At 37.9% G+C, this 12,404-nt stretch overlaps 4 protein-coding genes across 7 annotated transcripts in view; 1 reads left to right on the top strand and 3 right to left on the bottom strand.

Annotated features, from left to right (window-relative positions):
• Positions 1-12,404, bottom strand: part of LOC109536321 (calbindin-32) — a 35,288-nt gene that overhangs the window by 10,057 nt on the left and 12,827 nt on the right. The window lies entirely within an intron of this gene.
• LOC109536320 lies at positions 2,653-6,770 on the top strand. The gene is made up of 6 exons (XM_019902486.2): positions 2,653-2,779; positions 3,070-3,218; positions 3,872-4,228; positions 4,288-4,641; positions 4,698-5,081; positions 6,344-6,770. Exons 2-6 carry the CDS (start codon positions 3,168-3,170, stop codon positions 6,698-6,700), a joined length of 1,503 nt encoding a protein of 500 aa, XP_019758045.1. The 5' UTR covers positions 2,653-2,779; positions 3,070-3,167; the 3' UTR covers positions 6,701-6,770.
• On the bottom strand, positions 6,765-8,091 carry LOC109536328 (B2 protein). Its single transcript, XM_019902497.2, has 2 exons — positions 7,961-8,091; positions 6,765-7,226 (listed from the first exon to the last, which is right to left on the bottom strand). Exons 1-2 carry the CDS (start codon positions 8,003-8,005, stop codon positions 6,870-6,872), a joined length of 402 nt encoding a protein of 133 aa, XP_019758056.1. The 5' UTR covers positions 8,006-8,091; the 3' UTR covers positions 6,765-6,869.
• Positions 9,065-11,197, bottom strand: LOC109536326 (B2 protein). Of its 2 annotated transcripts, none has more exons than XM_019902495.2 (2): positions 11,070-11,197; positions 9,065-9,585 (listed from the first exon to the last, which is right to left on the bottom strand). In XM_019902495.2, exons 1-2 carry the CDS (start codon positions 11,121-11,123, stop codon positions 9,229-9,231), a joined length of 411 nt encoding a protein of 136 aa, XP_019758054.2. In that variant the 5' UTR covers positions 11,124-11,197; the 3' UTR covers positions 9,065-9,228. The 2 variants fall into 2 exon arrangements, with proteins under 2 accessions (XP_019758054.2, XP_019758055.2); XM_019902496.2 differs by lacking the exon at positions 11,070-11,197 and adding an exon at positions 10,389-10,525.

Here is a 12,404-nt window from a genome sequence, read left to right as displayed (position 1 = left end):
ACTTCTGAAGATGCAAGCCACTCGTGCTTGCGAAACGTCAGGAAGAAATTCTACCGAACGACGGCCTAAAAACCCGAAAAACCCATTAGTTTCAAGGAATGGCCTCGAAAGTCTATCTCTTTTGATAATCTGGGAAACCTTTGCAAGGCAGCTCCAATTACTCGATCGAGATTAAGGATGCAAATATCTCGTGCTAACAAAACGTCGCCAAAGAAACAATTAACCAGACGTTTAACACCTAATTAAACATTCATAGTATATGGAATGAACAACGCTCCCGCATGTTTTAAGCGAGTCGAAATTTCCACAAAGGTGTTATAAACGTTCCAAGCCTAATTAGTTGTAACCTTCTTGCAGTTGTTATCGGAATAATCCACTTTGATGCTGTTGTGTCGATAACATGTGGGTTTGACGGGTTTCCCGATCTTATATCATCCCAGCTCATTGGAAAATCCATCATTTTACATATATTTAGAATAGACAGACCGCGGAAAAAATAAACCATTCACTTCGCTTCGTGATGATTATAAACGGGCCGATAAAAAAATAACTACTAATTAGAGTGATTATCTTCTAAGCAAGCAAACTGAAGTCACGATTTGCTGGATTGAAAATAATCAAACAGCAAAAGTTAACGTAACTTTTCATATTTTTTTGGTTCAATATTTTCTCGGTTGATACATGTCTTGCATAGTCATTGTTCGCAATTCCAAGTAGCATAAACAAGGTAGCGGTGGGCGTAAATTCATCAAAACAATGCAGAATCCTTCGAAAAATTGGTCGTTCCAAGCTAATTGAATAAGCCTTTGTCATTACCGTAACATGAGCATTTGGGTTACCGCATTTTTTCCATCTGGAAAGCCACTTTTTAGCAAATAGATTAAAAGCCGAAAAGCGTACATTTTCTAAACATTTCTCAAGTTCATGGCTAAATTAAATCTGTCTTCTTAGAAGGCTATTAGTTACATCAATGATTAATTAATTTATGCTCAAATTGCTTGCAACGCATTAGTTTTGCATAACAATCCTTGAAGTCTAATGCTTCAATTAGTTTTTCCTACTTCGGACTCTGAATTCATAACAGCCTAATGACAAAAACCACAGTTTATTGAATAATACACAAAGAAATTTACCCGCATATTACTTGGGTAAAATATTCTGTTTGGAAAAGCACTTAATGGACTGATAAACTGAATCGGCAGGATTCTTCGTTTCCACCAAACATTTTTCCAATAGATCCTCCAGCTCCGATTCATCTGGAATGATCACAGCCATTTTATGGCGTATGGAATCCTTCTGAAACACGCCATCCTTGCTGATAAAGTCCAGCTTAACCCCTAGACAAAATAAGTGCTTTTTTAACTCGGGACTATCAGAGAAAGTTCCTCTTAAAGTTGCCATGATTTCCTGCTGAGTGGCGCCACTTTTCTTTTGGCATTTTGTATTTGTTTGCAGGAGTTTGCCGATGTCTTCTCGTGGCAGGCTAAACTAATGCAAAACGTTTATTTTTATCGAAAATTTGCTTGTTGTATGGAGTGATTTGGAACTATGGGACCAATAAAGAGGTGAAGAAGTTGAAGATTTTATGAGGCCAACAGATTGAAAACCTACACAGCTCAATGTTGTGTGGCTGCTTTATCAGGATGTTAAAGAACCGAATTTCTTACGTTTTATTTTATGGCCAAAGCCGGTAAAACTCGAGCAAACACACCATTGCTATAGCGATTTTGAAGCGGAAACATTACTAGACAGTCTTTCTACAGTTGTTTGATCCCAAAGTTCGAAATCACCCTCCATATGTAAAATATACATACTTGACACATTGCCACCATCACAAGCGAATACAAGAAAACTAAAGTTTTCATCGCGAAAACTATGAGGTCGCGGTAAATAGTACCAGTTGAAACTTCCATCCCGGAGTTTTTATTGAAATTGTCATTCGAAATTGCCAGCTAATTGCCCTAACAAAACTGATCTAATGCGACTTTAATGATAATTCAGGAAGTCAATATATTATACTTAGTGTTACTTATTTCTCCATTACCCTACACATGTATGTATTATCACAATACTCGCAACGCCCCATATTTCCTCTTGAAAGCCTTCTGTCTGAATAAATATTCGTTAAAATTCATCCTTGTGCAAGCTGGAGCGGTTGAAATAAATATTACGTGTTCTTTCATGGGTTTTCCAATAATTCCCGGCTTGGAAAGGAGAAAGGCAAATAAATTCGGCACAACATCCCGAAATAAAATGACTTCTTTCCAGATAAATTCTGCGACATTCATATCAGTTTTAACCGCGTTTTCATTGTTTTTTAAATTTATTTGTTTTTTGGACTAAAGAATTCATTGATCCTTGTGGAGACATTAAATAATTTCAATTTTCTCGCAGGTTAAACAAAGGTGGAAGAAAATAGTTCAAAAAATTCTGCAGCCTTTGCTGACCCAGATAGAACGAGCAGTGTTTTCAATGCATGTTATGTGCGAAAAGCCTTGACCAATTAATATTCAATATTATTTGAACAAAATCTAAAGTGGCCAAAAACAATAATTTAGATATTGAAGGTCGATGAACGCCGCAATTTGACTGTCACGGCCAATGTTTCCGCTTGAACTCTTTCATTTCTCATGTTGTTTGGCAATTAGTAGCGAATTCATCATGTACCATAGAAGACAGCACAAGATTTGGAGTGGTCTGGAGCGAAAAAAATTTGCACATTTGGCTTTGGGAGCTTCGGCTTTACCGTTAAAAAATCATCAGGGCAGGATTCCGTTTTGTAAGTTTGCGATTTTTTATTTTGCTTGCTTAATTAGGTTTCTGTTAATTGAAATTTTCGCACTTGAAGCTGAACATTTTTTTGCAATTGGCTTTTGTTTATTTGGTGCGCACAAAGAACGACTTTCTATTTAAACACTGTTTTTCTAGAAGGCTTCTAGAAAAGGCCCACTTTATTCGTTAGTTAGCGGTTTTTGCAATCCGGTTCTGGATTTGATCGGAGACCCGCTTCAAAGTCGTTCTCAAACAAATCGATCAACTTTTTATTTTTTTTTCTACTGCCCCTTTTAGATCTTGGAGATAGACGTTGATTTTGTTGTTCATGAGATGGTATTTAAGCCGATGAAGACGAATGTGAAAATCATATCTGTAATTCTCAGCTAGTAGTGATGAGATCTTTTGCGGCTTGTTGTATTTTGGTGGCTGTTCTGCAAGTGAGGGTAAGTTTTCCAAAGTTTTTCCATTACCTCTGCTTGTTTCTCTGGCGGTTTCGAAATATTAATTTTTTGTTTGTATTTTGTTTACGCAACAAGATTTAATTCGTTTTCTTTTGCCAAGTTCAGATTCATTTTTCCCATTTTTACTGCGTATTTAATCAGTAGGTGAGGCGTAAAAAAGGTGATGAATATATGAAATATGAGGGACGAAGTCTTGCCAATAATACTAAGTAAAAATCCATCAACACTATAATAGTCGGAAGATGTAAATTGTGCAAAACTGCTTCCACTCAAATGCGAAATGGTTTATTCAGAACAGTGAAAAATCAACAATATTCTACACTCATTTGAAGATTTACCTCACAGTCAAAACATTTTAATAAAGTCAATCATGGTCCAAGACGTAGTAGGGTAGTATTGAGTAAAACGAAAACTTTGAAAAGTGAAAAATATTATGGATCGGTCTTTCTGGTCTACAAAAAAACCTTCTGAAATCAATATCAAGCATTTCGTTGCTCTGTTGTGGTCATCAAAAAACCGAGCCTCAAAATCTTCCACTCTTCAAAGCTTCCTCAATCTTGATTGAAACCACCATTCCACCTTGTGCAATTTTTGCTGCTTTTTCAAGCTCGTCAATGTTTTTTTTGCCTTTTTAGGGTGCACCGCTGACTAATGACCAGAAAGCAAAACTCGATGCCTACCAGCAGGACTGCATTTCCGAATCCAAAGTCAACCAGCTCCTAATCGAAAAATCCAGAAAAGGCATCTTCAGCGATGATCCCGCATTCAAAAACTTCCTCTTCTGCTTCTCCAAGAAAGCCGGCTTCCAAGATGCCAACGGCTTAATACAAAAGGACGTTTTCGAAAGGAAAGTGAAGATTGTGGTTGATGACGAAGCTCTGGTATCCAAACTGTTGGAGCAGTGTGTTGCACAAAAAGCCACTCCCCAAGAAACCTCCTACTACCTTGCCAAGTGCTTGAGGGAAGTGGCTCCTAATATGGAACTATTCAAGGTAAAACCTCCTTAATTCCATTCTGAATTGCTAATCGCAATTTCACCTCTGCTTCGAAGGTGGCTCCCGAAGTCGTCTATGTGTCCAATGAAAAAAGCCGACAGGCTCTTCTTCAACACAAAGAATGCGCCGCTCAGGATCCTCTGGGCCAAGAAGCAATTGAAGCAGCCCGAAAACAAGGCGTTCTTTTCGAAGACGCCAAGTTCAAAGACTACATCTTTTGCTTCTCGAAGAAGAGCGGCATTCAACGCGATGATGGTTCCATTGATAAGGACCTGTTTTACAAGAAGTTCGGCGAAGTCATCGACAAACCCGCGATAGTTGATCAACTGGGCCAGAAATGTCTTCTCGAGCAGGACACGCCTGAAAATACCGCTCTGTTTGTTTCGAAATGTATTCATGAGAATTCACCAGTAAGTTTTTCCTTCTTGTCAACCTTATTTGTTAAATTACACTTTTTTTTATACAGGTATATTTGGAAATTTTCCCCCGAGACCTTCCAATTCCAGAAGAAGCTGCGAAAGAAATAATCGCCCATGGACGTGCCTGTATCAAAGAGACTGGAATCGACCGGGAAATTCTGGAAAAGTCCCGTGAAGGCATTTTCTCGGAAGATCCCATTTACAAAGAGTTCACGTTCTGCATGGGGAAACAGGCCGGGTTTATCAACGAAGCTGGCGATGTGCTGAAGGATGTTCTGAAGGAAAAGAGCTTGAAACTGTTCAATGATCCTGCTTTGGTTCAGAAACTCATTGACCAGTGCATTGTTAAGAAAGAAACTCCTCAGGAGACTTCCTACCATGCTCATGTGTGCCTGTACAAGAATTCTCCTGGACATTTAGCCCTCACCCAGGTTAGTTTTATGTTGATTTTATTCATGGTTAGCCGACATAACCATAATGGGGATTCGTTGTTCTGAAAATATTTTCGGGGGTGAATTCAGGCCAACAGTGATTTATTTCTTGGAAGTAGGAACGGGAGTTTCCCCAGAGCGAGTTTTCAGGATTTTACTTTTGTGGCCGCGCTAACCTTTTGCTCTTTGGCGTCCCCTTGGGAGAACTTGACCATTCCATCCGAGATATAACTTTATAAAGACGCGAAATGTCTCTTATTATTTTTAATGAAACGTCCTGCTCTATTATGATCGACGGGCCCTTGCGGAAAAAGCTATTAAATTGGGAAAAAGACTTTCGATTGTTCGGACTTCAAAGCTGGATGATATTGGCTTATCTCTGGGGCGGCTCTTATTTTGCTTTCTTCACGAGAATCGTCCAGAGAATGAGTGTTTGCCTTCCGACCAATAAAAGTCCAGTGGAATCGATTTAAGCCAAGCCAATAGTTTAGCGTTAAGGTAAGCATTCGGCTTCCAAATTCCACTTCAAACTCGAATCAAAATACGCTCAACTGGAAATTTGCTGTTGCGGACGGAAAAACCGACGGACCGAAAGGTGACTTGGGAAATGGAAAATGCTGTCTATGCAAACGGAATTCAGTTGCTTTATATTAAAATGTTGCCGTTGAATAGTATGGGATTTAAGCGTTCTTGACTAGAAGATGGATTATATTGCAATGTGCGCACGTTGGACGGACGGCTTCGATTTGAAAAAAATTGTACATACTTTCCTGACTGTGTTTCAAATTCAAATCAAAATTAATTCATTTTGAAAATGTATGCCAAGGCTTAAAGTAGCAGCAACGCTACACATAAAAACTGATGATGGTGGAAAAATACACCGAAACGTATTTTAATTGCTAAATAGAGACAATAAATGAGTGAACCCCAGGAATTAATTTTAATTTGGATTTGAAAAAAATACTTGATACTTTGTGAAACTGGTGAAGTTTTCGGGCTTTTGGTCTTGACAGGAAAAACTTTCTTATTGAAGTTTCGGTGTTTCTGAGGTCTCCCCAAACGGCCGAAAAACCAACCAAACTGTGTTTTCAAGCATTGAAGCTTATACATTTCAAACATTTTCAAAATGATAAAGCAGGCGAAATAAAATTGCCTTTCAATGGATTCTTATCCAGAAGATCCATAATATTAGTTCTAGTTCATTGCGCCGATCATTATTTATCCGTTTGAAAAGCGTAACTACCAATTGACGTTTTTTGCAGTTCGGAGCCATTTCGCAGGAAAAAAAGGAGAAAAAAGTCCAAATCATAAAAGAATGCGCTGAAGAAAGCGGCGTATCCCGAAGCGCTGTTTTAAGTGCCCGTAAAGGAGATTTCCAAGACGAACCATTACTGAAACAATACTTTTTCTGCATCAACAAAAAATCCCAGATTCAGAACGAGGCAGGTGAATACAAGACTGACGTTATCCGGAAGGGCTTAACTGAGCTTTTCAATGCGGAGGAGGCCAATAGGATTATCGAGAAATGTGCTCGGATTCAGGACAGTGCCTTGAACACAGCTTTCCAGAGTTTTAAGTGCTTTTACAATGAAGCTCCGGAGATTACTGGTGTTTTCTAATGCCCCCTCGACCTCGGGTTTTATAGATTTTAATTTATTTTATTTAATAAATGATAAGCTTCTATTCTAAGTAAGCGCTTTTATTAATAAACACTCTCCATTCCTTTCAATATATTTACTATCTACGTTTATACGGCTTTCATTACATTGAGCCTAAAAAACCATCCGCTTACAATAGATTGATTTTGGCGTTTGTATACAAACATTTGAACGCATTAAAGGCTTGCAATTTGGGGTCTTTATTGGCAACGACGCAGGTTTCGATCAGCTTCGCATTTTTCGCATTGTCTCCAGGAATGGTCTCTTTCAGCTTCTTCTCAATCACATCCCGACGGAACTTTCCATCGGTGCCTTGGAATCCAATTTTTTCAGAAATGCATTTAATGTGCGTCTTTAAGTTGGGGTCGTTAGCAAAGTCACCAGCACGCGCTTTTTGTAGAACTGCTTGATCCACTTTGGAGATCGCAACGCATTGATTATAGTGTTGCGTCAGCAGTTCTTTTTGCTTGTCTGTCAGTGAATTTACCTAGTTTAAGAAAATCTGAGCATTAGTTTGAGTAACTCAACGAGTGGAACAAGGTAGAACAGTTAATGCATCCGCTAGAAAGGGACGCCTGCGGTGGCGCGGTCGATGTTTCGTTTCTTTCTACTACACCCGTTTGCAGAGCTGCCTTTTTCCTCTCATGCTATCAGCCCTGTGCTGTTTTATCAGAGAGACAGGACAATGGGAAGTTATTTAGGGAAAATAAAGCGCTATTCAGCACCCTTCTGCCGGAATTTGAGGCAAAGTTTTGAACTATTTCGCTTTGAAGCTTTTCAACCAGAACAACCAGTATGGCTGATAACAGAGTAATTAACTAGAGAAAAATGAGGTGAAAATTCTGCTTATAAATTGCCAAAATTGAAAAGTTTTACTCTGCAAAAATTAAATTACCGTCTATCTTGCTCAAGATTCAAATACCATCTATTTTCGTCCGAGAAGAATATGAATTAATAATAGAATTTGAGAATCCGGGATTTAAACCGGGAAAATAAATTAGCCGGCAGGGAGCTTGAGGGAAATTGACGTTGCCAGCTCGAGCTGATTAAGAGCCTTGGCAAGAATAAATATTAATGGCTTTCCAACGATATCAAAGAAAATGTTCAATATTAATTAGGCTGTGCAATGCCCAAAAAATATTTACTTGAAAATAGGCGCAGAGCTTCAACTGAACAATCTTGGAAAATTCCAACTAATATAAATAGAAAAACCAAACGTACCTGCACTAGAGCGATAACTAAAACTGCGGCAAATAGAAGCTGCATTATGGCTTTGGAGGATTTGGGCTCTGGATCAACTTAAAACCACAATGAAACTGTGTGCAGAGACCCGGTTTGAACCCTCTTTATACAGTCTCACCTCAATTAGATAATGAGCCTTTTGCACTGCTGTAAACAGGTTACGTTCATTGAATTTAAAAGACATAAAAACGTCCAGTGACGGGTCAAAACCAGTTTTTTTCAAGGGAAGAGCTTTATTATTCTTTATACTCTCAGATCCCGTAAAACCCCCAGTTTCGCTCCTTTAAGAAAAACCTATTCCTGCCTAATTTCCTGCGAATTTATTGCAATTTTGGTGGATACAATTCATGAACGATTAATGCAAAAAGTGCTTCAAAGTCCTTCACACAATTTATTGAACTCGGATGAAGAAAGTATACAGAAGCAAACAAGGACGAATAGAGAAGAGACAGACGCGAATAGAAGTAATTGGAGAGATTAAGAAAAAATGCCACTTTTCTGACTGTGAACATGTCGCAAAAGAAGCAAAGGCAATTTGCCTAAAAGAATCACAGTCAAACCCCGAAAATTGGTGATTTTTTATGTGGTTTAATGGTATTAAAAATATATTGCTTTGCCGTCACTGTTCGGCCATTCAGTTCAAGGTGCACATTAAAATCTGCATGTGACCATACGGGGGCTTTAAATGTAGATACTTCTTGAACAAATGCGACGGTTAACAATAAAAGCTCTTTTTATTGGTTTGTTTACCAAAATCCACATCTTCCAAGTGCCGACAGAGTCAATTGTGCACTTTTTCGTATGCCAATGGAAAAATAATAAATCTTCTTGTTTTCCGCTGCATATTCTCTTCCTGCTGTGATATTTATAATGTTGGTTGCGTCGAGATTATTTTCATTTTGTCCGCTTCTATTTGATCAATTCAATGAAATGCTTTCAGGTTGCGTTTTTTGCTTGTTAAATATTTAATTCGCTCGAAGCGATGTGAGCAGAACAAGCAAAAAATAGTCGCTTCCGAAGTAATTTCTCTTGTTTTTGAACATGAAATATGGATCTGTGAATGGAATATTGAGACTAAATAAATAAACCAATCGACGTTTTATTTGGGGCAACAGATTTAATAGTGAAAGGATGTTTTGTTTAAAAGTAGTTACATACTGAAGAAGAATCGAACAGTTTACAATAAACCCGCATTTTTTACTTCGTCAAATCATGCCGGGTGTAATAGAAATAGAAACTGCATCAGCTTAGAATACTGCGATATGAGTTGGGGTGTTTTCATAGTAGCACTTGAAGGACTGGATGGCGGTCTCTTCGCCGCTTCCTTTGGAAACTAAGCATTTTTCAACCAGTTTTTTGGCAGCCTCGTTATCCCCAATGGCAGATCCCAACTTCTGCTGCACCACATCGCTTTGGATTTCGCCAGCTTCATTTTGGAAGCCGATTTTCTTCGACATGCATAACGCAAAATCCTTCAACTTGGCATCGTCAGCGAATTTTCCTTGACGAGCTGCTTTGATCAGTTCCGGATCTGCTCCAGTATCAGCTACGCATGCTTTTCCATTGGCCACGATCTTCTGCTTTTGTTCCTCGGTCAAATCAGCCTGAAATATGTTGGAAGAAACGCCATGAAATCTGACAAAGTTCACGCGTGTAAACACTGTGCACTTGAAAACAAATAATGGTGCAACGCTCGTAAATTTCATCCGTAACAATGCAATAAATTCCCATAGATCTTAAGCCGTTTCATCCATTCGTTTAAATGATTTCGGCAATAACTGGGAGGAAAACGTCCATCGTTACTGTTGAGCATTGTTTGAGGCAAACAAAGAGCAATTTGTTTCAAGGATTGTTGTGCGACTTTGAGATATGATTTTCTGGCTAGTCAGCCTGAAGTTTCCGAGTTAAAACTGCCAAAGGACAAAGTGAATTGCACAGAATAAACACATAAAATGGACGCAAATTTTGCATAAAAAGAGCACAAATTCAGAGGATATTTAGTTAAATTCCCGATGAGCTTTGCAGTTGCAGCTGATTCTGGCCTTGGAAGTCTCATTGCTACAATCAGATTTAAGAGTCCTATACATGGATGAATCATGATAATTATCCTAGAATTAATTGCCTACTTATGTAACGCGCGTTATTCTAGTATTTAATTGATTGTTTAATTGAGCTTTGATAGTAGTGAATGGCGAACGTTAATTAAACTGTTGCTTATTGCAGCTTTTTCATTCAAAATGAATCAAATGATTATTTCCACTTGTTGGACTCAGCCCCAGGAAATCAACCAGCTTAACCATTTCTCTATTAGCAATTTATTTTCATTTTTGTTATCACAGTGTTTTTAGTTTTTCTTAGCTGCACAAGGACCAAAAGACCCAAATCCAAGAAAAAAATATTAACTTACATTGACTGCAAAGACAACCCCGAGCACTACAAAGGCAACAATGAAAACTTTCATTTCAAATTATTTTTTTACTTCGAAAAATCAGTTAGTAAACTTGCAGTTGTAGAGTGTTCAACCAGAGTGACTTGTTTTCTGATAAAAATATCTCCTTTATATACACTGTGAAGCGATATTCCCACCTATTGGGAGCAACAACATAAATATTGCAAAAAAAATCGAAACCTTGATCACTTCAGCTGATTTATCGTTTACCTTCTTCAAGAGCCGCTCAATGGACTTTGGCCCAAGGATTTGCCAGTTGGTTACTTCAAAAAGTTTATCTTTCTTATGTAACCGGGATTTTAAGCTGCGGCTAATTGCCTTAGTTGAGTGCAAAAAATTGACGAGTTTTTTTTGCGAAGACAAACGAATGATGACGGGTAATTAAGTAATGATTGTTTACTTTAAAGGGTGTGTTTGTGTGCAAAAACATGTTTAAGTTAATAAATGCTTTTTGGGCAGTTGCTTGAAACTGATGAATAACTTCTCCAGTGAAGAAGCTAGCCACTCGTGCTGGGGAAAAGTCACGAAGAACTTTGACGACGGCCTAAAAGCCCGAAGACTTTAACAATCAACAAGGAATTTTCGCAAATTTTGTTGATTTTGAAGACGAATAAATAATAGTAAAAGAAAATTACTTACACTTGCGAAAACCACAACTGTGGCCACAGTCAAAGTAACAAACATGGCTTTCATTTTGATGGACTTTGTCGGTTACTGTTATTATTGAGCACTTGATGAAGTCTGTTACTTTTGGGTAGTAAGTTTTGCGCTTTTATACTATTCCTGAATTTGTTATGCACCGCAGATTTTCATACCCCACCACTTGAAAATCAGAACTCGAATGCACCTTGAACATCGAATGGTAATTTCCCTGGGCTTCGTTTAGGGACTTTAAACCTTGGGATCGTCGTTTTCTTCAAAGATTCTCCATTGGGTGCACGCTTCAATTCATAAACTGTTTTTGGTACATTAAGTCACTACATTTTTTGCATATGGATTGTGTTTAGCTAACAGGAGATGAGCAGGAACAAAACATATATTTTTTAAAACGACAAAGAGAAGGATTAAAGAAAATTTGGAGATTAAGATTAAGGAAAAGTAAAAGATTTTCATTTGATGTTTTATCCGCCCATGGCAGCTGAATCCCTAGAAGAAAACCGGACTTTTCCAAAAAAATATGAAGGTTCTGCGTAGATTTGCAGCCAGTAATTTTTTCTAATGGTGACCCAAATTGATTGAATTAAAAATTTCCCATATTTGACTACAACAAAATAATTAAGCCGACTTCCTGATGACGAAAATAGACGAGCTGAGTACAGACCGATTAATATCGCTCATAACAGCACAAACTGTGAAAAACAGGTTGTTATTTACAATAAGTCGAGCTAAGAGGAGATGAGCAGGTACAAAATATATATTTTTTAAATTTTTGTCGATGAAACATGCCACCGAAAGAACGACAAGAAGAAGGATTAAAGAAAATTTGGAGACTAAGATTAAGGAAAAGTAAAATATTTTCATTTGATGTTTTATCCGCCCATGGCAGCTGAATCCCTAGAAGAAAACCGGACTTTTCCAAAAAAATATGAAGGTTCTGCGGAGATTTGCAGCCAGTCATTTTTTCTAATGGTGAACCAAATTGATTGAATTAAAAATTTCCCACATTTGACTACAACAAAATAATTAAGCCGACTTCCTGATGACGAAAATAGACGAGCTGAGTACAGACCGATTAATATCGCCCATAACAGCACAAACTGTGAAAAACAGGTTGTTATTTACAATAAGTCGAACTAAGAGGAGATGAGCAGGTACAAAATATATATTTTTTAAATTTTTCTCGATGAAACATGCCACCGAAAGAACGACAAGAAGAAGGATTAAAGAAAATTTGGACATTAAGATTAAGGAAAAGTAAAAGATTTTCATTTGATGTTTTATCCGCCCATGGCAGCTGAATCCCTAGAAGAAAAC

Source organism: Dendroctonus ponderosae, unplaced genomic scaffold (genome assembly GCF_020466585.1).
Source record: "Dendroctonus ponderosae isolate FM_Combo_2020 unplaced genomic scaffold, Dpon_F_20191213v2 Dpon_F_20191213_6, whole genome shotgun sequence".
Lineage (NCBI taxonomy): Eukaryota > Metazoa > Arthropoda > Insecta > Coleoptera > Curculionidae > Dendroctonus > Dendroctonus ponderosae.
The sequence above is the reverse complement of the archived record's forward strand: the minus strand, read 5'-3'. Positions and strand labels throughout refer to the sequence as shown.